The 25,428-nt window shown below is 43.8% G+C and overlaps 1 protein-coding gene across 1 annotated transcript in view; it reads left to right on the forward strand.

Annotated features, from left to right (window-relative positions):
• The window catches only part of ERICH3 (glutamate rich 3), a 107,632-nt gene that overhangs the window by 9,496 nt on the left and 72,708 nt on the right, over positions 1-25,428 (forward strand). Inside the window, exons 2-5 of the mRNA XM_041748585.1 lie at positions 13,807-13,900; positions 16,586-16,711; positions 21,367-21,438; positions 23,235-23,363. Of these exons, the coding sequence (XP_041604519.1) occupies positions 13,807-13,900; positions 16,586-16,711; positions 21,367-21,438; positions 23,235-23,363 (421 nt within the window). The remainder of the gene's footprint in view (positions 1-13,806; positions 13,901-16,585; positions 16,712-21,366; positions 21,439-23,234; positions 23,364-25,428) is intronic.

Raw genomic sequence — 25,428 nt, forward strand, 5'->3', positions numbered from 1 at the left:
TTCATAACAACATTTATTACTTATTTCACAAGTAGTCTGGTGGTAGGCGATTCTTTTTTTTTTTTTTTTTTTTTTTTGTAATATCAGGACTTGGGGCCTTGCCTGTACAATTTTCTTGGTCGTTTCCTTAATGGTAGCCAGGTGATTACACTAGATCTAGTCATTATAAATCTTTTTTTATGAAAGCATCCAAAACAGGAAGGAAAAAGATGGCTCAGAAGATTTTTAGATCAAGAACATTCCAGCACTTTCCTTCGATATCTCATTGGCCAGAACTGGATCCACGGGCATGCCTACCTGCAAGGGAGTGTGAGAAAGAGTGTGTTGACCTTCACAGCGGCAGCAGGAGACAGACAAGGGAGAAGGAAGCGTTCGAGAATAGCTTCTGGTACCACCCCTCAGTGCCCTACAGCACGGTGCTCCAGTGGTTAGGTGCCTAGCTTTAGGCTTAGATGGTTTGAGTTCAGATTTGCCACACAGCTGGTGTGAGGCCCTCCACGAATTCTGTATAATCTCTCTGATTCTGTTTTTTGTATTTTTCATCCATGTGCAAAATATGTCTGTTGTGTAGGTTGTTGTTATGGGCACTAAATGCAATCCTCTAAAACATTTAGCACAGGGCCTGCCTGCCACATAGTAAGTGTTAAACCTGCTAACTCAGTGCCTGGTAACACTGAGGTCGGTACTAATGTACGTGAATAAGCCTGAATTTCTGTAGGAGAACTTGCACACCCAAGTCCTGAGCTAGATGTAGAGTTGGGTTAATTGGACAAGGCACTCTGGAGAGATCAGTTTTGGGAAAGAGTTTTGGATGCATGCATAAAAGATACACAGAGATGCATAAAATATCAGGAAACATTTAAAGAGGGTAACAAGTACTCTGTGAGTACATAGTACTCGCATCCCCCGATTATCACAAGTTTGCATTAAGCCACTTTGCTTTTACTAAGGACCTATTTTACTAAGACCTGGTTTTGCCAGTGGAAAGAAGTCTGAAGATTTTTGCTTTTATAAAACAAGGAGAAAAGCAACACCAGCCTGGAGCCGTGTGTTTGCAGAGAGCCTTTAGGGGTGCCCCGCAGATGCTGAGCCGCAAGAGTGGCTGCGCCAAGCTCTTCCTCTGGGAGCTACACCCAGCAGATCAGCCACCACGGCTTTGAACTGTGCTTGGACCTGTGCTTTAGATTGGTTTATTTTGCTCATTTGTTAGCAAGATGCGTCCTAAGGTATCAGAAAAGCTTAAGGGGGGTTATTTCTTGGGTCTGGGAATATGCAGAAATGTTTTCATGTAAATCAATGGTAATTGCTTCCTTATGGCATTTTGGTTCATGAAAGATTTCATAGAATAGTCTGCTTTCAGTTAGCGGGGAAACCTGTATTATCGTTGTAGTTGTCATTGCTTGGGCAATCGTAGCCCTATGACTTCGAATAAGTGAGAGGAGACAACATCACTTGTCTGTTTAGCTGACTCTTAGGAGCAGGCAAGGATGCCATAAAACCAAGTGAAAGCTGGCCTGGCCTGAGAAGTCAATACCTCAAATTTGGTGCTGCTCTTAGGTTCCACTTACTGTCTCTTGCTCATTTTTGGAACCTCAGGTACAACAACTAAATGTACATACTAGGGTTTTTGACTTTGATTTTGGTTTTTTGGTTCTTTTATTTTTTTTTTTAATGGGAGATCTTTGCCTTTTATACTAAGTGAAATTAATTTCAGATTTATTACTGTTCATCTTTTAAAAGCGAGTCTGAATATTTCTTCCCCTTGAAATCAGTACTTTGGAATCTCTCAAACTACCAGCAAATGATAGTTTCACCATAATTCATAGGGATTTACATAAGGTTATCACTGTTAAATTCTTCTTTCCTATAAATTTTTCTTTCCTCTCAGTCAAACTTGAGACTTAGAGCTTTGGCCTAGGCTGGAATCTTCCAGAATGGCAAGTGGGCTTAGGGAGTGAGTGAGGCTGACCTGAGGCTGCAGTCTATGTAGAGGAGTATTGAGGTTCCCCTCATGAGGAGATTGGCCCACAGAATCAAAAAAACCCCAAAAAACAAAAAAAGGAAAGCCTGAAGTTTCAGGGGCAAATGGAGGGGCATGGGGCAAGAACCAGATCCCAAAGTCCTATTTCAGGCAGCAGGGGAGCTCAACAGAAGGCTAGAGAATTTCAAAGGGGGCACAAACAAGGGCTTGAAGTCTCTGGGAGATTGGAGCTGTGTGAAAATCACCTTACTTTTTTGTGTTCTTCCACATGCAAACAAAAAAAGGTATTCCACAAAGAAAATCACTGTTTCATTTAAAAAAGAATATGAGGAAAGCACGCGGTAGTAGAAAGAGGAATGGGTTTTGGGGTCAGAGAGACATAGGTTTGAATCTCAGCTGTGCCTTATGCAGGCTTAGGAAAGTTAATTTCTCTGGGTCTCACTTTTCCTCTTTCAAAAATCGGGGCTAGTAAATACCGCCCTTGCAGGAATATTGGCACATATTAGAGACTCAGTGAGAGGCAGCTATTGTGTGCTCATTTTGATCTTTGGGCAAAGCATATGCTGCTTAAGTCTTTTTGGTTTGTTTGCTTTTTCTGATTTTTCCAGCTTTGTTAAGATGTACTTGACAAATAACACGGTGTAAGTGTAAGGTGTGCAACGGGATGGTTTTACAGATGGATGAATTTTGAAATGATAGGTTAGTTAACACATCCTTCAGTCTTTTCGCATCTAATTCTTAAAGTACCTCGACTCAATGGTAACCTCCAAATTCATCAAGCGTTTACTATGTGGTAGGTAATTGGCTAATTTTTTAGTATTGACTCCTGGGATGCTCCAAGTGACTTTCTAACGGAGCACTATTCTTTTTGTTCCCATGTTCAGAGGAAGATACAAGGCCCAGGGAATTTAAGTACCTTGGCCCTTGTTGCTAATCTCCTGGAGATAGTTCAGATAGTAGCCGAGATAGTTAAATAGTTCGGATTCAAGCTCAGGAAACTCGACTTGAGACGTGAAACTCTCAACCACCCTCCTCTGCCTCCTCGAGACACAGCAGGAACATTCTGGTGGTAGGATAATCTGAGTCCTGCTGTTTCCCTGCTTAAAACCCTCCACTGTTGTTACAAAACCGACCAGTCCCAGGCTCGTGGGGCTTGCCACCTCCCACGTCACTCCTTTGACTTGTAGACAGTTTTGCCTTTTATTTTTTAATTTAATTTAATTTTTTTTAGTTTTGCCTTTTATTAAGCCAAACTGTCCTGCCTGTACTTTCACTCATCATTTGAGATGATCCTCCCTGCTGAGCCACGCTCACAGGTCAACCGTTCACTTCTGATCCCCGTATGCTTTCTCTTCTCTAGGCCCAGCTCTTCGGGACTGTTGAGTGTGCCTTGTAGGACACAGTTCAGCTTAGCGGTTAGGACAGAACAGTCCCTGGTTTTGAACTGCGGATCTGCCTTTGGCTGGTTGTGAGCCACTTATCCAAGCACTCCGTACCTTAGTTTACGCTTCTGTGAAGACGGTGGATGATAGTACTTTTGTTGGGTGTTTTGAGAATTAAAATCTATAGTGCATAGAGTGTTTTCTGTGTGCACTACAAAAACGTTAAGGGATCCATAAATACTGGTGATGAAAATTATTGGTTTCTAGAACTTTCCCTCCTGCCACCTTTTCTCCAAATAGCCCCCCTTATCTCCCTTGGTTTACATACTATTTTTCTATTAATGAATATTTCTTTAAGGGGGGGGCACAATTTTTTTTTTCTGTTCAGAGAATTGAAATTTTGAACTGTCCAGAGAAGAGGAAGAGCCTCTTCTTTTGGGACCTGTCCACCCTTGGAGAGTCCCAGGCCTACTGACTTCCCATAGGCTGTTTTCCTATTGCCTCATCTGTGAACATTGCAAAACTATCCCGCCAGCAGTTGGTACAGTTGGAGACTAGTTTTGTTTTTACTCGTCACTTCAAACCATCATATTAAGGCTATAAATAAAATAGTATTATGGTTTTCATCTGTCTGCATCGTTGGAATAAGCTGAGAGAAATTGTAAATCAATATTTAGCATAATTGCTGAGATCTGGCAGGTTTGGATACAAATAAAAAGAATGAAGAATGTAATATAAAATCATTTATATAATATTAGCTCAATCACCCTCTATAAAGTGGCAGGCGGCAGAGACTCATGGTCTAATTTTAGTTGGCAAAGAATTTTCTTGTAAAGGGTTGGAAAATAATTGCCCCTTATGTCAATTACTCTTCTGTGTCGGCCTTTCTTCAAGTTTCCTCAAAAGGTTTTTGTTTTTTTCCCTTCCTCCCTAGGAATTTTTCTTTCAATGCAGTTTTGTAGCACGCTGCAAAAACATTTATTTGACAAAAACAAAACAACAAAACTAACATTGTCAGCATGATCATCCACACTGAGCTTTCTGAATTTTAAAGAAGCCGAAATATGTAAAGCACGCTTTTGAACCTCTTTTGGCATAGACTACTTTCGGTTATTATCCTGCAGCAAAGGAGAGGTGAGGATCCTTACACACGGATTTTTTTTTTTTTTTTTTAGGATATCTTTCAAAGAATTAGACCCATATATTTTGTTTCCAATAACTGATTTATTCATTCATTCGACGACTATTGGCGGGGTGCTTACTGTAGACACGGCACCACGGTGCAGCCTGTACGAATCTAGAGGGAGTGGTCAAACATGATGAAGGAAGTTCTGGTGCAAGGTAGGGAGACAAGGGCCCTCGGAAAGGGACAAGTGCAATTCTATGGGGATTCCTGTGGCATTCGGGCATCTTCTGTGTGAGTCCTTTGATCTGAGTTTACTGAAGAGCTATGCCTACTTTTATAACCTCAGTGTCCTGAATATAAAATGAGAGAGTTGACTAGACCTCATGTGGTCATTTCTATAATCCCGTAGCTCCAGGTAAATACATTTCCAGACCAGCACACTTAGATCATCCACTTCAGGAAGCAGTCACAGCGCTTGGCTTCGTGGTGATAATTGCAAAGAGAAAATTGAATTCACCAGGGTCATGCATCTTGTAAGGGGTGGCATTAGAATTTGACCTCAAGCCTTCTAGCCCCAAATCTCATCCTTTTTTAATCTCATCAAATTTACTTTGGGCTGGAGTATTTGATATAGATTTATTTGCCTTAAATAACTGCAGGAAAATCATTGCACCTGTTAAGAGTTAAGGTGTCTAGTCACGTATTCCTTAAGTTTTCTCAGGCTTAAATGACAGACATGTGGTTTTCAGTGATGGGAAGCCGCATAGTTTTTTTTTCTTTCTTTATTTTTCTGGTTACTGGTGCTGCTTTCAGGTTTTTAATGAATGAATGAATTAATTATTTTTTTAACTTTCAGTTATTTTATTTGGAGAGGTTGTTCCCGTTTAGATTGTATTGACCTCTTTGCTATGAATCTTGCTGAGATTCAAAATCTTAGTCTTGGTTGGTTTGGCTTGAGTGTGATGAGTTTCCTCATAGAGCTGAAGTTCTGTGGATTTTTACAGATCCTGTTGATGGGCAGGGGGAAAGGCATTTGGGTCAGGAGGTGGAGCTCCATTGCTTGTGAATTGTTGACACAATGGCAGTCAAACCACAATATCGATACCACACTATTTATTTAACTTGCTTTCCCAATGCAAGGACTTGATAAGTGAGTTGCAGAAACATTTTATCTGGTTGTCATTGCTAGAAGCCTGCCGTGGCACTGGAGGCTTGATGTGGGCTCTCCTTGAACACTATCAAACTCTGCAAATTACAGATTTAGTGACCTCTGAAATGCAAAGCACCTCTCGATTAGGCTCTTCATCTTTAGTAATAAAACTGTGCTCATTCACCTAAGTCTCATTTGATTTTGTTGAGCATAAAATGATGTAATCAGTTTTTCCAGATTGGTAGGTGAGTTGAACCTTTCCATTTGTGGCAATGTAAAGAGATATCTTGCATAAAATCTCTTGATTGAAATGCTGCCGAAAATGTCAATGTGTTTGCTAGGGTCCTCATGTTCTTTTTGTTGAGGATGGGAAATGGTCGAACGGGTATATGAGCCCCTTTGGTCAAATACTGCATATGGAAGATGAATTTCTGGATGAAACTGTGTAAGGCATACTTCTATATGTTGACTCCTATAATCAATCATTTTATTTAATAGCTCCTGTGATATATCTTGCTACTTACTTTTGAAATTTAGTTAGTGGTGTGCTGGTAAACTGGCTTTTCAGAAAGAAAAAGAGCCCTGATTTATAGTATTTGTTAATTTCTATAGTGTAAATACTCCCACGATGGCCAATTTCCAGCTATCAATGGCTTGCAAAACTCCTGAAAATTTCAACACTTATCTCATTAGGGCCAGTATGAGTCAACTCCAGCACTCCACGGTTATTACTTTTAAAATATAGTTTTATATGCTTTCTAATTGTCTTATGTGTAAAATCCTTCTCTCTAACCTCATGTTGAGGGTTTTAATGATGGGGACCCTGCCATATTCTTGTGTATATCCTCTTTCTCTGCTTCCCCAGATTTAACTACATGTGTGGTAATTAAGCATGCATAGTAACCTATTACATCAATATGAAGATGATTTTTTTTTCACATTTTAACATTGCCGAAATAATTTGTGCCCACACCTGTGGCTTGCTAGAGTGCAATTGGCAAAATTTTCCTCTTTCTTAGTGTTTCATGTAATCATTATTTGCATTTAGTGAAATACGTTAAGTGAAATTATTTGAGGTTTGACATGAGTCCAGTTATATCCTTTGGGCTAATCGGTCTTTTTACATGTTGTACTCACCTTTAAGAAGTTTTCTCTCTATGGTTATCCGTATGAGAAAAATCTATTGTTTGAATATTGGTGCCTTTCTGGACCTCTTGTCCTTTTGTCTTAGTGCTCACATTTGGCACATCCAATTTATTTTGTACATCCTGGTGTGGTGCCAAGAACTGCCTACCTCCATCTGGGAAGTGTCCTTTTTGAAAGTGAGGATCACTGGCATGATTGATCATGGTCATTGGACAATATATATTATTGCCATGACATTCAGCACCCAGTGTCTCTGCTCCCTGGCATCTGGCATATAGGAAGAGCCTCGTCATGGGCAGAATGATGACCCCTCAAAGAAGTCCATCTAGGTCTCAGTCTTCAAAACATGGGAATGAGTTAATTTTAATAGCAAGAGGAAATTAAGTTTGCACATGGAATTAAGGTTGCCGATCATCTGACCTTAAAAGAAAATGAGAAGAGCCTCTAGAATGTGGAAAAGATCTTTCCTTAGAGTCTCCAGAGGGAGTACAGCCCTGATGACGCTTTGAAGTTAGTCTAATGAGACCCACTGTGAACTTCTGCCCTCCAGAAGCATAAGACAACAAATCTGTGTTGTTGAAGCTGCTAATGTGTGGCCCTTTGGTACAGCAGCAATAGTAAACGAGTACAAGCTTCATTAATTCAGATAGGCAAAGTCACAATATGATCTAAATAAAACTGGTGGGGTCAAAATTATTCTTTATGTTCTTTCTGAACAAGTTTGCTAGGGAAATCTGTATCACATAGCGGGTTGCAGAAATCTATATCAGAGAACAAGATAATTTAAAGATTTCAGAATATTTTTTTTATGCTAAGGATATGGCTAATTACAAATGAAAGTTATATATTTGTTAATTTTTAAAGATTTCAGAATATTTTTTTATGCTAAGGATATGGCTAATTACAAATGAAAGTTATATATTTGTTAATTTTGTCTCTACGAATTTTCCTTTAAAAGTTTTCTGTTTCTGTGCTGGAGGTTTTATGGAATTACACTTTTCTGTGAATACTTCACGGTAATTTTTCTGTCATCTTGGTCCCCACCTTTGCAAGCCCGGGTGAGTGGTGTTTCACTGTGATTTGGCACATATTATCAGGAACCAGTTTTAGGTTAGGTGATCTTTAATGACTTAAACTAAGGCTTTTTCTCATTCACAAAATGAGGACAATTATGCCTTCTGTCATAGACCACATGCTCGTGGCCTCCCCAAATTCATACGCTGAGACCACAATCTCCAGTGAGATGATATTTGGAGCTGGTGCTTTGGGGAGAGAGGGGATTGGGGATGAAGCCCTCATGATGGAATTAGTGCCTGGAAAAGAAGAGATGGAGGGAGCTTGCTCTGTGCCACGTAAGAATACCGGGAAGGTGGCTGTTTGTCACCAGGAAGAGGGCCTCGCCCAGGGCCTGACCTGCTGGCACGTTGACCTCAGACTTCCAGGCCCAGAACTGTGAGAAGCAATTCCCTATGTTTAAGCCACCCAGTCCGTTTTACAGAGCCTGCACAGACTAAGATGGGAATGGGCACCAAGAAGTGGAATGCTGCTGTGACAAAGCCTGAAAATGTGGAAGCAGGTTTGGAACTGGTGATGGGGTGGTGACTGGAAAAGTTGTGTGATGCAAAAGCTTTTTTTTTTTTTTTTTCCAGCTTTGCTGAGCTGTCATAGATATGTAACATCGTGAAAGGTTAAGGTGGACCACATGATGATTTGATGTATGTTTCTATTGCAAAATGATTTGCCACAACAAGGCTCCTTAACACATTCATCACCTCGCATATTTACTTTTTTAAAGATCTGATTTCTTAGCAACTTCTAAGTATACAATACATTGTTAACTGCAGTCACCGTGCTGTACATTAGATCCCCAGGAACTAACTCATCTTGTAACTGGAAATTTGTTCCCTCTCACCAACATCTCTTCATTTCTCCCATTTTCAACCCCTGTCAACCATCACTCAGTATTTCTGTTAGTTCATTTAAATAAAAATCCCCATACAAGTGAGATGGCACAGTATTTGCCTTTCTCTGACGTATTTCATTACCTTAGTAGAATGCTCTAAGATCCATCCATGTTATTGCAAATGGCATGATTTCCCTTTTTTTTTTAATGCTGAATAATATCCCATTGTATGTATAGTCACCACATTTTCTTTATCCATTTATCCATTGATGGACACTCAGATGGCTTCCAGGGCTTGGCTATTATGAATAATGTTGCAGTGAACATGGGGGTGCAGATATCTCTTCAAGATCATGAATTTCACTTCTTTTGGATATATTTCCAGAAGTGGGATTGCTGGATCCTCTGGGAATTCTATTTTTAATTTTTTGAGAAACCCTCATACTGTTCCCATACTGGTTGTACCAACTTACAGTACCACCAGGAGTGCACAAGGGGCCCCTCTTTTTGAGAATAACCATCCTAACACAGGTGAGGTGATACCTCATTGTGGTTTTGATTTCCATTACCCTGATGATTAGTTGAATATCCCTTCACATACCTGTTGGCCATTTGCATAATTTTTTTTTGGAAAAAAAATGTCTGTTTAGGTCTTCTGCTCATTTTTAATTAGATTAGTGTTATTATCATTATTGTTTGCTATTGAGCTGTATGAGTTCCTTGTCTATTTTGGATATTAACCCCATATCAGACATATGGCTTGCAGATATTTTCTTGTGAAGGGATTTTCTTGTGATTCTGGTGAGAGCTCAAAAAGAAAAGGGAGCTGGAGAGAGGGCTTCCTTCTTAGAGAACACATAAATAATCACGTATTATTGTTGGTTAGAAATGTGGCTGGTGAAGGTCATTCCAATGAGGTCCGAGACAGAAATGAGAAACCTGTTATTGGAAATTTGAGGAAAAGCTGCCTTTGTTATAAAGTGGCAAAGGACTTGGCTGAGTCGTGTTCATGTTCTAGTGTTTTGTGGAACGGAGGACACTCGAGGCAGTTAAGTCACTTGCTCCCAGGCTTGGAGCCAGCAACGGTGAAGCCAGGATTGAAGTGGAGCTGGGGTCTTAACCGCTCCCTCTGTCTCTCCCACTAAGGGTGGTGGGACACTACCCCACTGGGGACAGTGTGGGAACAGGCAGTGCTGGGAGGGGGGTTAGGTTCAAGAGCGCTAAGGCCAGAGGGAATTCTTCTATCCCTGTGATCACGAAGAAGGGTTACCTACGTCAGGCTTTCCAGTGACTGACTCACAGTAAGTGATAATCTTGTTTTAGAGCTTTTCCATTTTAGGAAGATGGAAGATCTATAATGGCTTTCATTCCTGGGCCTAAAAGAAATCGAATGAGACTCTGCCTGAGGAGGGGCTGTGTAATCTGCTAATGGGATGGGGATACTATAGTTCCTGCCCAGCGTAGGGCACACTGTCTGACCTGGCGGCACTTAAGCACTCATTATTTCTTTGTGAGGGAATCAGCCTCTGACACAGGAAGAAATAAGGATGCCCCCCACCCCACACACGCACGCACACACACACATGCACGCACACTGTGTGTATCCACCCATACTCCCCCCACTAGATTGGGAACTCCGTGGGTGCGGTGTCCACACCATCTCTAGATCCCCAGGATCTAACGGAATGCCCCGAAAATAGTCAGTGTGCAATAAATGTTGGAATTAATAATATTAGAGTGCTTGTCTTTCCAGATGGGGGTTTTAGGGTTTTACATTCTCTCTGGGGCAGGTGGAGGGATGGATAGGAATCACCGACTTTGCTCCTCAGGGCCCCATTTGCACATCCTACACGGGTTTGAGGGGTGAGCACTGAGGACTGCAGCTGGGAAGGCAGCACCCCCAGCGACTCAACAACCTGCTCCTCTAATCCCTACGCACCGTGGGAATGTGTGTATCTTAGTGGGGGAAACGGGGCCCATCTAGGGACAGGGTTGCCCTGTTTCCTGGGGCACCGTCTTCCTTGGTGCATTGAGCCAGACAGTGCGGGTGGTTCTCCACCCAGAGAGCAGGGGTAGGTGAGCAGTCTTGTCCATCGGATAAAGAAGCCACTGAGTTAGGCCTGTCTCGGCAGTCGGTGGTGGGACTTGGTGCGAGCGTCATGGCCTTTGAGCGCTGTGGTCATCGCGGCCTGGTGATCGCTGTGACCAGTGCAATCGGTGGCCCTCTGGACGGCAGCCGGGGAGGGTGGAGGGGCCAGGATGAGAGTGGGCTGAAGTCCAGCTTTGACCAGAGAAGCAGACGGTGAGTCCCAGGGGGCGTGGGGCGCTCCAGGTGCAACACGGTGGCCAACACAATCATCCCGCTCAGGGGCCAGGGCTCTGCTGCGTGCAGGAAAGACAGGAAAGGGGCGCGTGTGTTGGGGGCAGTGAAAAGCGGTGAAAGGGCCGAGGGAGCTCTCTGGGGTTCCTTTCCCAAGGGCCCGGATCTGTGCCTGAGGGCTCTACCCCGACCCGATCGCCTCCCGACCCCCTGCCCCAATGCCATCACACCGGGGGTTAGGACGTGAACACATGGATTTTAGGGGGAGAAAAACACTCAGGCCATAATAACTGTTTTACTGAATCTGTGTATCATTTACTCCAGTGCAATTTCTTATTATCAGTCTGTTAAAGTTTCAACTAAAAAAAAGAAAAAAAATAGGCACTTGCTGAGCAAGAAATGACTGACCCCAGGTGGAACCCCCCAGTTATTATTTTTCAGCGTCTCCTCCAAGGCCGGTGTGTATGATAGCCATGGAAAGAGTTGCTTCACAAATGGCATCCCCACCAGGGACTTTCGGCCTTTCCTAAACGGGGAAAGGTGAGAAAGCTGATGTGGTCAAAGGTTTCAACTCCCCCGGACCTTTCGGTGAGCCGGGAGGGGATCAGGGACACACACCCGCTTAGTAGGAGCCTGAGAGAGCAGAATTAGGACGAGCCGGGGCCAAAGCTGCCTAAGCCTTATTCTCTGCACCTAAATATTGAAAAAGTTCCAAATTCTGAATTGAAAGAGGGACATTATTTTCAGTCAGTGGGGAAGTTAAAGTTTACGTTATCCTAACTTTTTGACCCTATTTCATTTAATCAGGGTTTTAGCCCTCACAGCTATTCCGAAACTATTGGTTTTTTTTTTTTTAAACCTGAGCCTGAAACACAGACAAAAGACTATATATGATACCTGTCTAATGATTTATCTTAAGAATCTGTGAACTGTGGAATCATGATTGTTAGGACCGAGAGACACCTGCTCACCTTTCTGAAATGAGTTGCTGAAAAGATATTCTGAGATTCAGAAAGGGTAAGGGATACAGTGTTGACCTTTTGGAGACAGGAAACCTTTGATGAACTATAGGACACCAAGACAGTTCATTTAAAAGATGGTTTCAAAGCATTATCTGGGGCTGGTTCCGTATGTGCATTGCTGAAGCCCTCGGGTTGTCTTTTTACATAAACCCAGTGAAATAATGGTTTCTACAGTTGTTCATGTGTCGGCAACCCTCCTGTGGCATCTTCGCTTCTGGGCTTTGTAACTGCTTTCAGTGTCTTTTGTGGCCAGAATTAAACTTTCCTTACCATTTGACAGCATATAACTTTCCGAAGATGAGCGTTAAGGAGAAAAGAGACAGGAAAAGGTCACCAGTACTATCTCCGTGTAATTAAGGCAGCCAAGTAAAATTGTCACTAATGACATTTACTTGACTGTATAATATGAGTCCCTGCTCTGGGCTCCAAATAAGTTAAGGATCAACTGCTCGTAATATGTACAGACTATAAATCTTTGTGGTTTTTTTTTTTTCAGAGTATAAATCTTTGTTGCAAGTAATAGGGTATATACATTTCTTTTTTTTTTTGAGACAGCCTTATTTTAGGGCTGTGTTTAGGCTTGTGTGTCCTCCCTCTTTGCGTCCTTCTCTCTCCCTGTCTGTCTCTCTGTCTTCATCTCTCCCTCTCTATGTATACACATAGGTATGCAAATACACTCACATTTATGTATATGGATGAACACATGTGCCTACATGTATATATACATGTAAATGCATGTGCATATGCCTTTGTAAGGTAATACCCTCGGTGGAGAGGCCAAGTTAAAACTTTAAAAAAAATAGCTTCCAACTTTGATCTATAGACTCAGATGGACCACCTACCACAGGATAACCTGTCATCCAAGAACCAATTTGTTTTCTTTTGACCCTTAAAAGACCCTAAAAATCAAAAGTAATCTATGAATATTTGGAGGGGAGGGAAGATGGGGAGTTCTGGATGTGGAATTTATGAAATTGTCTGGAGATACAGATGTATGTGGACGTGAAGACTTCAAAGCTGCGAGCTTAAACTTAGAAGTTGATACCCGTAAGAGTAAGTCCCAGACGAAACTGCATGTGCCCCTATTGAACACATCAGTATTTGGGTCTACAGTAAATAATTGCACGGGGATACCGAGGGTCACCCAAGATCCTGGCCCTCCAGTCTCGTGTGATCTGTTATGTGACTGAAGGCTGTAGGGGGTGGAGTGGAAGGGAACACAGCACACCCAGTTGGCACCGGGGAATGTTTGCGGGGAGACCAGATGACTGTGAATCTCGGGTCTTAGATCCACTAGCTGACAGGTCAGAGAGAGGCCTTGGCAGTAGAGGGCCCATGCGTCGTGTCCTGAAGACGCGAAAGAGTTTGTGGAGGAAGTGGGTGTAAGAATTTAGGGTGAAGCAGGAGGCTGAAGTCCTCCGAAGGAGCTCCTCATTCTCCACGAGGCTTCCTCTTTGAAGACTTTCCTGACCACGGGGCTTGTACTCTCCTTCTCTGTGTCCCCAAGAGTTTTGCATGTTTCTTTGTTGGACTTTTCACCCCCAGTCGAGTTGTTCGTGTCTGATGTCCATGCCTGTCTGCAAATACACCATGTCAGGACTGTCTCCTGGTTCTTATCACAAGACCTGGAAAACAATAAGTGCACACGAAGGACTGGGTGTCTCGAGGAGGGAATGGTTGGGTTGAGCTGTGGTTTGGGGATGGGAACGTCTAGAGCCACCCTGGCTATCAGGCGACACTTCATAAAACCTTAATGGCTTCACTTTTCTCTTCCAGATTACTTGCAGCGTATAATAGTCTTACCGATAAACACCTGACTGGATATTTTAACAACACAAGGATAAGACGGCATCTCTTAAGATCGGGGCTGGTAAGATTGGGTTTATTTCCTACCTGCCCTCTTGTTTCCTTAAATCCTCTAGCCCTCTCTCCCTTTTCTGGTTTTTCTTTTTGAGCTAATCAGTGACATCCCCCCTCCACCCCCCTCATTTTAAAAAAATTACTTCTTTTCCAGAGCTCTGATTTATCTTTCTGAAGCTCTGTCTCAAAAGATAGGAAGAGAGGTCACAATGACCGCTAAGGCTACTTATAAATTATTGAGAAAAAAACCGTAGGAGCTCCCAAAAGCATATTTTACTTGTTTGTTTATTCATTCATTTATTTAACACATAGTCATTGAACACATCGTATGAGCCAGGAACTGTTAGGGATTTAAGCGTAGAGAGAAGACTTCACTGTCTTCGGGAAAAAAAATATTATTTTTAATAATCACAGAATATGGTGTGGAAGACATGAACAGTTCAGAATTTCCCCCTTGAATTTTAAAAGCCTGTTTCATTTCCTGGATAGTTTATTGATAACATTAGTGTCTTTCCTTAGCTCTAAAACTATCATTTGCACAGAATTTCCATGCCTCTAGATGTATTTAAAGTGAAAACCTTTAAAAAAAGACTATAGTTTTCCACTGAAAGAAAAGGGTGTGGTTATACAAAGTGTGAGTAATGATTTTAGCTGTTTACCTTCTTAAAGCACAGTGGATTTCCTTAACTGTTGTTGCCATGGCATCCACAGGATATGCATTGCGTTGCTAAGGGTTGTTGGTTGTTGACGTGGGGGGCCCTCTGGCTGGGGGATCTCCAGAGAGCTTGCTTTTTGTCTCCTGGGGCTTGGTTTTCAGACACACCTGGCTGAAACCTGGCTCTGCCAGTTTACAGGTCACAGAATCTTGAGCAATTCATGGACTTCACTTTCTCAGCTCCAGCGCCCTCAGTTGTTAAGTGAAGACAATGCCACCCAGCCCTCAGGATTGTGGTGGCAATAAGAGATGTGTTTATCCACGCTTATTGCAATTTTTGTGGTTACTGTTAACATTATTTCTTTGGGTAACGATCTGCGAGCTTTGTGCATAAACGGGAAGGACTTTGTATTTACTTACCAACATCATGAACAAGCATTTTTGAACGTTGGTTATGTGCGTGACGACTCACAGAAGGAAGATTTCTCTAGAACAGTGGTTCAGATACAGTCCCTGACTCTGCAGCGTTCAGCATCATTTGGGAACTGGTTAGAAAATGCAAATTTTAGAGCCCCAACCCAGAGCTACTGAGTCAGAAGCTGCTGGGTTGAGGCCCACCAATCTCTTTTTCAACTTGTTTTCTGGGTCTGATGCAAGTTCAAGCTTAAGAACTTGAATTTAAGAACTAAGTTGGGGGGCAGCCCGGGTGGCTCAGCAGTTTAGCACCACCTTCGGCCCAGGGCGTGATCCTGGAGACCCGGGATCGAGTCCCACATCAGGCTCCCTGCATGGAGCCTGCTTCTCCCTCTGCCTGTGTCTCTGCCTCTCTCTGTGTCTCTCATGAATAAATAAATAAAATCTTAAAAAAAAAAAAGAAGTAAGTTGGGGAGAGCAGATCTCCCAGAGGACAATGATACCTGTTAACCGGCAAGAGGGCCACAATACGGGATGTTCTCAACATTTTTTTTCTCAGTTGGAAACAAATGGCACGATATCCCATGGACAATACATTCCAAAGACTGTAACTGAGTTATCTGTGATTGCAAACACTTTCTGGAACCATATCCTTTCCTTCCATTGGGAAAAAAGAAAAAAAAGATATGTAAAAGATTTTAAAAAGATCATCAGTATCCAATCCCTTGGAACATAACTCTCCTGATACGTTGCCACAACAGTGTTATACAACAAGTTCTCAAAATTAAGAAATATGGGGGCTTGGATCAGACCTGAAAGAGCAGGGCATAATTAAGTGGGAAGGAAGGAGATGAACAATCCAGGAAGGATAACACCCTCTGTTTATAGAAGCTACAGAAAAAAATACAACAAATATGCCCTGAAGAAGGAGTAAAAGAAAAGAAAAAACAAGTAAATTAAAGAAAAAAAAAAAAAGAAACACAGAAACTACCATTCCTGACATTTTCAGTGAGGCCAACTGAAATCCATCTGGAAGGTCTGATACCCGCAGCACTGCGTAATCTGAGAAACATCTGAATCACGACAAATTAAATTACATTCTGGGTTGGAGAGTGGAAGGAGAGACAGCAGTGTGAAAACCAAGTAATGAAGCCAATTATTATTTTTCTTTTGAAACCAATGATTCTTAAACTGAGGAGAACCTCTCCGTAGCTTACATGTCTTGCCCTTCGAAGTTATTTCCCGTGAGATCATCAGCCCTGCGATCACGGCCGCGGTTCACTGTTCCAAGGAAGCTCCCCACCTCCTCTTCCCAAACGTGTTCAGAAAAAGAAAAGAAAGGAACACCTGGGTTCCATCAAGGAGACGTTGGGACTCTAATGACAACCTTGTTTGAAACGTCAGGGGGACCACCTGGGGGTGTTTTCTCGCTGATGGGTGTAGGAGACCGATTATTTTCTTCCTTATGAAAAAGTCATTAAACGTGAAAGTTGACCAACCATCGTGGTGTAATCTCTTAGGCTTAGAAGACACCGCCTCTGTCGCCTCATTGCCTCTCCCTTTTTGGTGACAAACAACCCATTTTCTGCCTTGTGTTTCCATGTGTGTTTCATTTATTCCTGACAGATCACAAGAAGTGGGAGAGTGCTTTCTGAAAAAGAATACAGACTCAATATCATGAAGAGGGATCACCAGAAATACATCCGGGAGTGCCTAGCTCAGGCTATCTTCCATAAGGTTCTGGACATGGAGGTAAAGTAGCTACATTCTCCTTATGATGGATATTTTCTTCTTTTTTTTTTTCTTTCTTTCTCTTTCTTTCTTTCTTTCTCTTTCTTTCTTTCTTTCTTTCTTTCTTTCTTTCTTTCTTTCTTTCTTTCTTTCTTTCTCTTTCTTTCTTTCTTTCTTTCTTTCTTTCTTTCTTTCTTTCTTTCTTTCTTTCTTTCTTTCTTTCTTTCTTTCTTTTTTGATGGGTATTTTCTAATGCAACAGTTCACCATGCTTCTGAACCCAGAAGCACAGGCATTCCTCCTGGATTTAGTCAAAAAGGAATGGAACCAGGTGCCCTGAGAAATGCCCTACATCCCTCTGGGTAGCGGGGAGCCAGGAGACCGAATGAAGTAAGCTCTGCTCCATTTCAGTTAGGGAGAAACATGGACATCATTATATATTTTGTGATATTTAATTTAACAAATGTAGATTTTTAATCCATAATGGCTACTCTAAAACATACCAGCTCTCACCATCTGTACCTCAATTTCCATTTGCTAAAAAAAAAAAAAGTGACATCTGTTTAAATATCAGTAATTCCGCTGCCATGAATTATTTCAGATTTGTTATTCTTTTAAGGCTCTGAAGCTGAGCCGTATGCTAAATTTCAGGGAAGAGGCATCGAAACATCTGCTGTCCCTCCTACTTTAGGCCGCGTTGGTCAGCATAGATTCGTAAACCAGGCATCAACAACTTTTTTTTTTTTTCCAAGTCTGACATGGCAGTTTTAGTAGGATATCTAGCTAACTCGATAAATTATTTTAGGCTTGCTCCATGGAACTTAGAGTTTCCAGCATCAACACCATTTTCATCTCTGTGGAAAAGCATGTCACTTCTTGGCCTGGCCGTACAGCAGTAAATCAGAAAACTTGGCTGGTAAAACCAATGACCTGTGAGTGCAGTAAACGTTTATGAACAACTGTGGAATCGCCAGTAAACCGCCACTAAGGGTAGTGCCGCTGAAAATATGTTTTATTATGCTACCCTTATATTGAGCAAGTCCTGCGTTCCAATATGACATATATGATCTGTTAATTTTAGGAATTCATTTTATGTTTTATATCGTGGGCATGAGTTATGTGGGATCATCGTTTATGTTACGGTCCTCGGTGCGCTTGCTTATAAAAGTCTTAGTTGGAATTCGGCGACTGGTGCTAAAAAAATAGTGCAGCAGATTAATTTATACTGAATTTCAAATTTAACCAGTTGGGAACCAAGTTTCTGTATTAGCTTTGATCCTTGAAGTTTGGTTTTCCAGACTTTCCTGCAACTGACACATCATAAGTAGTAAGTATGTTGTTACTTAAGAGTCTTCATGGGTTCTTAAAGTTTGGAGCAGATACCTTGGGCAAGTGTTCATGTGCAATATATAATATTTTATATAATGTAATATGTAATATATTAATATAATTAACAAATGAAACAGCTGTATCTAAATTGTCACATTTGTCTCACATTTGGCTCCTGCCCATGCTGTTTACTAATGTTACATTAATATTCACGAATTTGTGCATATGAGAAACATCTATCCTTAATTGTGGGCTTACCAGGTACCAGCATGAAGATCCGGGCTGTAGCTGTGAGATACAGAAACAGAAAATCAGGCCCCCCCCGCCCCCCAAAAAAAGCAAAAATCAAAGCAAAACTCTACTGTGGAAAGCGATCACACGCTCCAAGGGGAGGAAAAGCAGACTGAGCTGGGCAGGGAGGCGATGCTGAGATGGGGAGGCTGAGCCCAGGTCCTGCTGTGTGCACGGGGCCTGAGGGCCCAGGTGTCGCCCAGAGGCCTGAGAAAGGGCTGGAGAGAGGGGGGCAGGCGAGGTGAGAGAGGAAAGGACATGCTCTGGGTGGAGAGCCACTGAGGCTGGAGCTCGCCGGTGGTTCCAGCAGACAGGACCTGGGTTGTGAGGCCCTCGGGTTGGCTCTGCTCGGTGGGGAGCTGGGAGCACACAGGGGCAGTGTGGGCCCTGGACCACGGGCTGGAGAGACGGGAGGTGGGAGGGCAGCGACGGAGGGCCGCCCAGGGGAGGGGACCACTGGGCACCCCTGGGGGACGGGGGGGACACTGACTCAGTGACCAGGGCCTGGGCGGAAGGAGCCACCGCAGACCAGAAGGGGAGTGCTGGGGGGATGTGGGGGGCACTGCTTGGGGGGCTGTTGAGGCAATCCTGGGGCACTACAGGGAACCAAGGAGGGTGATGGGGGCAAGCAGTGGGCCAGGGATGCTGGAAATGTCAGCCGCCTCCCAGATATTTCTGGGAGCCAAGGTGGGGGCTAGAGCAGTGCAGGGTGGTGGAGATGCAGGTAGGTCCTGGGGTGCTTGAGAACAGGGACGCCCCGGGGAGTGGGAAATAATGGGGAGATAGAAGCCTGGTGACTTAGGGTAAGGGAAGGAGGGCGAGGAACCTGGTGACCCAGGGTAAGGGAAGGAGGGTGCAAAGGCCTGGTGACCTAGGGAAAGGGAAGGAGGGTGCAGAGGCCTGGTGATCTAGGGAAAGCATAGGAGGGCGCAGAGGCCTGGTGACCTAGAGAAAAGGAAGGAGGTTGCAGAGGTCTGGTGACCTAGAGAAAGGGAAGGAGGGCGCAGAGGCCTGGTGACCCAGGGAAAGGGAAGGAGGGCGCAGAGGCCTGGTGACCTAGGGAAAGGGAAGGAGGGTGCAGAGGCCTGGTGATCTAGGGAAAGCATAGGAGGGCCCAGAGGCCTGGTGGCCTAGAGAAAAGGAAGGAGGTTGCAGAGGTCTGGTGACCTAGAGAAAGGGAAGGAGGGCGCAGAGGCCTGGTGACCCAGGGAAAGGGAAGGAGGGCGCAGAGGCCTGGTGACCTAGGGAAAGGGAAGGAGGGCGCAGAGTCCTGGTGACCCAGGGAAAGGGAATGAGGTTGCAGAGGCCCAGTGACCTAGAGAAAGGGAAGGAGGGCGCAGAGGCCTGGTGACCCAGGGAAAGGGAAGGAGGGCGCAGAGGCCTGGTGACCTAGGGAAAGGGAAGGAGGGCGCAGAGTCCTGGTGACCCAGGGAAAGGGAATGAGGTTGCAGAGGCCCAGTGACCTAGAGAAAGGGAAGGAGGGTGCAGAGGCCTGGTGACCTAGGGAAAGGGAAGGAAGGTACAGAGTCCTGGTGACCTAGGGTAGGGGAAGGAGAGTGCAGAGGCCTGGTGACCCAGGGAAAGGGAAGGAGGGCGCAGAGCCCTGGTGACCTAGAGTAAGGGAAGGAGGGTGCAGAGAATAGAGGTAGGTGCCTGTAGAAGGTTTGCGATATTGTGGGGCACCTGGGGTCTCAGTGGGTTAAGCCCCTGCCTTTGCTCAGGTCACAGCCCCTGGGTCCTGGGATGGGGCCCAGGTCAGGCTCCCTGCTCTGGGGTCTCTGCTTCTTCCTCTGCCTCTGCCTCTTCCTTCCCCTGCATCATGTTCTCTGTTAAATCTCTCTCTCTCTCTCCCTCCCTCGCTCTCTCTTTCTCTCTCTCTCAAATAAATAATAAATAAATAAATAAATAAATAAATAAATAAATAAATAAAATCTTTAAAAACCAACCAAACAAAAAGACAAGAAGGACAGGGTCGGCAAGGTCCCAGAGGCAGCAGGAAAGGACCAAGAACACATATAAAAACCCCTTTACGGTGCCCCCGGCTGTGTCTGAATGGTTTCAGAGGATTGTAAGCCCATTATTTTCACATGAAATTTACCTTTAAATTATATAATTAAGATATTACAGAAGATTAGGCAAACAGGAGAAAGTAAAAAAACAAAAAGGGGGAGAACAGAACCACATATAAATCCTTTCTCTTCAGAGTTGTCATACTCAACATTTCCCTTTAGTCTCTGTTCATATTTATACGTTAATAAAAACATGTAGTGTTGTGAAAAGGACACGGTTTTGTGAAAAATAAGTAAGTAAATAAATGAAAAGCAAACAGACAAACAGGAAGTCAGGGTGCAGCGGAGTGAGCTTCAGAAGGCAGCTCCAACCACTGACTACATGTGTGACCTGGCCCAAGTTCATGGCCCTCTGCCTCAGTTTCCCGGCTGGGAGAATGAGACCACTCAGCAGTCAGCATTGCTCACGAAGAGATGACCCATAGGACATGCCTTCCTGGCGCGGGGACAGCCACATAGCACGGAGGTTGATCAATTTTTTTGTATTTCTGAGCAAATTCCAAATTTTACATTTTTCGTGTATTACATGCATTTTCCATTTTTTTCCTTAAAACAAAATCTTTATGAATCTTACTTGAAGGATTATATTCTATTTCCTCTATATGGCCATGCCCCAAAGTTAACCATCCTCGACAAGGTTTATATTACTTCTGAATTTTTGCTTTGAAGACCGCAGTCCTCTCAGGTAGCATCGCTGCGCATAACGCAGATGTGTTTTCTTTTAATTCCGATTTCTTCCTAGGTGCAGAAGTGAAATGTTCTGGTCAAAGGGTAGGGGCGCTTTTCACCACTTCGGGTTAGGAGTCGGCTTTCCAAAGAGGTGCACCGATTTATATCCCCACTTGCACACTTACGCAGGTGACTCCTCCACTCGGTGACAAGGGGGAGTAAGTGGGAACATGGTCAGTTGCTGGGATTATTTCCCTCTAAAAAAAATCTTTGTTATAGTTGACGTGATTTTTCCCTCCTTTCTTTCCTGTATGCTTAGCGTTATCACCAGCTTGAGATCAAAAAGAAATTGGAGATCCTAGCTAGGAAGGAACGAATTCAGAGATTTAAGGTAAGGAGCTACGTAATTCTCTTTTACTTAATAATATTTTATGATTTTAAAAGTCAGTGGTGCCGGGGCACCTGGGGGCGGGGGTGGGGGCTCAGTGGTGGAGCATCTGCATTCAGCTCAGGGCATGACCCGGGGTCCCGGGTTTGAGTCCTGCATCGGGCTCCTCGCAGGGAGCCTGCTTCTCCCTCTGCCTGGGTCTCTGCCTCTCTCTCCGTGTCTCTCATGAATAAATAAATAAAATCTTAAAAAAAAAAAAAAAGTCAATGATGCTATCATTGAAGCTTTCCGAGGTGCTCTACTTTTGAATAACCCATAGCTGAAGTCAGGTGATGGTTTCACCAGGACTGTACGTCGGCCACCATCACTCAGAAGATCATGGCAAAGTAGGAGCTTGTTCTGCAAAATAAATTTTAGAAGGTAGAAACCTATCAACGGAGACGTGGGACCATTCTTTTCAAGTTTACAATTTTGCTTTTGTCTCTTCTCGATTGATGTGACAGAGGCCAAAGGATTTTTGTTTTGTGTCTTAAACGCTGACGACAGATGGGGATGTTGCCAGTGGGATGGAAGATGGCATTATAAGAATTATCCAATGGCACGTTTCCATGCGAACGTGACCCTTGAAATAGATGGTAGGAGAGATCTACCTGGGCAAACAGCAGCATAAGATTTAGAGACTCTGTGCAAGGTGTTTAAAAAAATTTTTTTTTTATTTTTGTATTCGATATCCCTCCTTTGAAGTGAACTCATGGAACCTATACATTGGCATCGGGAGACGAGAGACTCAATTAAGCAAGTCTGAGAGGCTCCCCTGTAGGCTGGCGGTTGTACTCACTTTCTCCGGCCGTTCAGATTCAGAGATTACTCTTCATCCTCCGCGTCATATTACATATGGGGCCCCCGACACATGGTGCAAACTGAGGAATATTTGTTAAGCTCCCCGGGAACCACCTGCCACGGAAGGCGGTACTTTTTCCCTCTTGCCCGGTGGCCTCACATCCGTCGGTTTCATCCTGGCCCAAAGATAATCTTGTGACAAAAGGGTCATTAAATCACAGCAGAGAGGTCAGTTTTTCCAGATCAGAAAAGTTGGCGTGTCGGGATTTGTGGTCAGTGCAACTTTGCCCATGTCGTCCCACATCAAGGACCGAGTCACAGGTTCTTAGCTAACCACTGAAGTGTTGATGGAGAAAAATCCTCTCCAGAAGGCGCGGCGAACAGATGCCAACCCCGGGGGGCGGGGGGTTGCACCCGATGCCAGCACGGGCAGGAGTTCCCCAGACGCACTCCGGTCACTCCCTGCAGGATGTTTGTTGTAACACTTCTCGCTTTAGAGCAGCATTTGGTTGAAAGGCCTACGATTTTAGGTTCCTTTGATAAAATGGGCAACCCTTTGGCTTGGGGCATGATTTAATTATTAATTTTTTTTACGGTAGAAGAGAAGTTTCTGGAAGCCTTTCCTGATCAGAGCTGGGGGAGCATCGTGCTTCTTGTCGCGACCTGCTTAAAGCCGGTTAAGGGCTAGGGTCGCTAACGCTCAGGGCACAGTGCGCCTGTACTCAGTGCCCGGGTCCAGCTCGGTTTCCAAGGCGCGGACTGCAGTTGCTTCCTCTCAATACCACACCTGGGCCCTAGCGCTGCAGACTTTTTCGGACTGTCCTGCTAGGCCTCGGGAGGAGCACTTGAAGGTAGCGGGAGGACTTCTCCCTGATAGAGCATCTCCTGAGCTGCCAGGCAGGAACCTACCCTCGATGACTGATTATGCAGCAGTTGGTTAAATCACTTTCTGATTCCAGGGGGAACCCGCAAGATGGGCCATAGAAGATACCATGCCGGTCCTGTCTCCCCACCCCCCGGCGGGCCCAAAGACTAACCGTGGCCACAGTGTTGTGGTTGACGAAGGACATTCCAGTCCAGTGACACTGGTGAGTCACATTAAACACTCTGTCCTGTAGCATTCCCACTAATCAGTATGTAATTTCTCATTCCTCCCAGAAAGAATTCTGAGTCCTTGTCCGTGTAATTCTGAATCCTGCTGAATGACGACGTGGGCTTGGACCCGGTCAACTGTCGTTACTGAACGTTCCACTTTCAATCAGTGTGGCCCCTGGCAAGTGCCTTTTGCTTGCTCCTGCTAGAGGAGTTTCCTTAAAGTGCAGATTACTTGTCACCTACCCCAACTGGCTCTGTGACATTTTTAGAAAGACCTAGACTCTTTCATCTGACATTGTAAGACCCTACGCCGTATGGTGTCCGTTTGACCAACCCAGTATTTCCTCTCATGATCACCCTTTAGCACCCTCAACTCCGCAAGATCGAATCACTCGTCGTTGCATGCATGTTTTATGTTTTCTGACCTCTGGAGTTTACCTGGCTCTCCCCCCACCTCTCACCTTATCTGTCACGAAAACTCAATCACGCTGTATAGCATATTGGGCCAGACACTTATTTTTGTGTTTCTTTTATCGAAAGCACGTGTGCATACTCTAACATAAACACAGTTAAAAGTACAGAGATTCTGTTTAAAGAAATCGCAGGATGACATCGCATTCCAGTTCGATTCATTTACCATCCAGAGACGGGATTTGTTTGAAGGAAGGCGAGGCAGCTTGAAACAATAGACGCACGGGAAAAGGTTTGCAGGATATTTGCCGGAGGTTGATGGTTTAAGTCGTAAATGGATCGCTTGATTATTACATCTTTATTCTTGCTTTGTGTGGCCTAATACGTGTCCTTGTTAGCATGAACATTTTTGGGGCTTGCACAATATTTATGGAGAAATTACAAAGCTTTCACAGATTGTTGAAGTAGGTTCATCTCGTATGGTGTTAAGCTCTGACATCTTTCAGAGGTAAATATGTTTTCACATCTCCCGATGAACAGCTCAAGTTCTGAAAAAGCAACGCTTTTCCCTTTGTTGTTACCATATTTCCAAGCTTCATTTAAATGTACACGTACACAAATAATTCTTTTCTTGGATGGCAAATTCACTAGGCGCTCAGAAGCTTAACCTGGTTGAAACAAAAGAAACAATCAAGTGCTGTTTTCTATCTTCCCACCTGTTTCAGAGAGGAAAAACCCTTGAAAGGCTTTCTTTTCAATTTTCCAGCTGAACACCCTCAATAAGTAGTTTATGATACATCCAGGAGATCTTAATGTGGCAGGAGCGAGAAAGTAATTTAAAAATTACAGGAAACACTGACACCAGCACTTCAGAAGCCTTTCTATCTGGGAAGCCACGGTTCTTCACTGGGTCACCCCCTCTGGTGCTTCCGCACCGTAGGGGATGCCTATTATGCTCTTGGAATTGGAGTTCCCATTTTACAGAAATTCAAATCTTCCCCTTCGTTCTCCCAACCTGGATACATATCCTTTCAATTTGACTCCTGACCTCCACGGGCCACTGAGAGGGAGAGGATAATCCTCTTGGGATATTGCCATCAATTTTTCTTTTAACTTTCTTAAATATAGAAAGAGAGCATCCGGGATTGAATAGTTATTGCACTTGGTCACTAATTGAACCTAAGCCTTCAGAGTAGCATGTAGGCATTTAGCTGCACCATTCCCGTGAAAACGGTGGAAAGCCATTCAACTAATTCTGCACAAGCTCGGAAAATTCACCCCCAGAGATCGTCTACTAAGAATTAGAGATGCTCAGCTAAGCTGGGTAATCACCAGGTAGTCGATTCCACTTCACATTCTGGCACAGTTTTGAAGATGCTAAGCTACGGTGCCATATTTATTCCAAGAAAATATATTACGAGCGGTTTAAAATATAGCAAATTTAAGGTGGCTTCTGATGTGAACTACAACAGTTTGTAGCTCACAGCTGTTAGTTGAATGGTGCAAATTTGTTTTTAGAGATAAATGTAATCAGTTGAACATTTGACTGCCACATTCATCTAACTGAATGATATCTGTATGCAAATGTGGCAAATAAAATTTAGAGCACAGAAGCCAATAGATCATACTCTAGTTTCTAGTAACCTG

This window comes from Vulpes lagopus, chromosome 3 (genome assembly GCF_018345385.1).
Source record: "Vulpes lagopus strain Blue_001 chromosome 3, ASM1834538v1, whole genome shotgun sequence".
Classification (NCBI taxonomy): Eukaryota; Metazoa; Chordata; class Mammalia; order Carnivora; family Canidae; genus Vulpes; species Vulpes lagopus.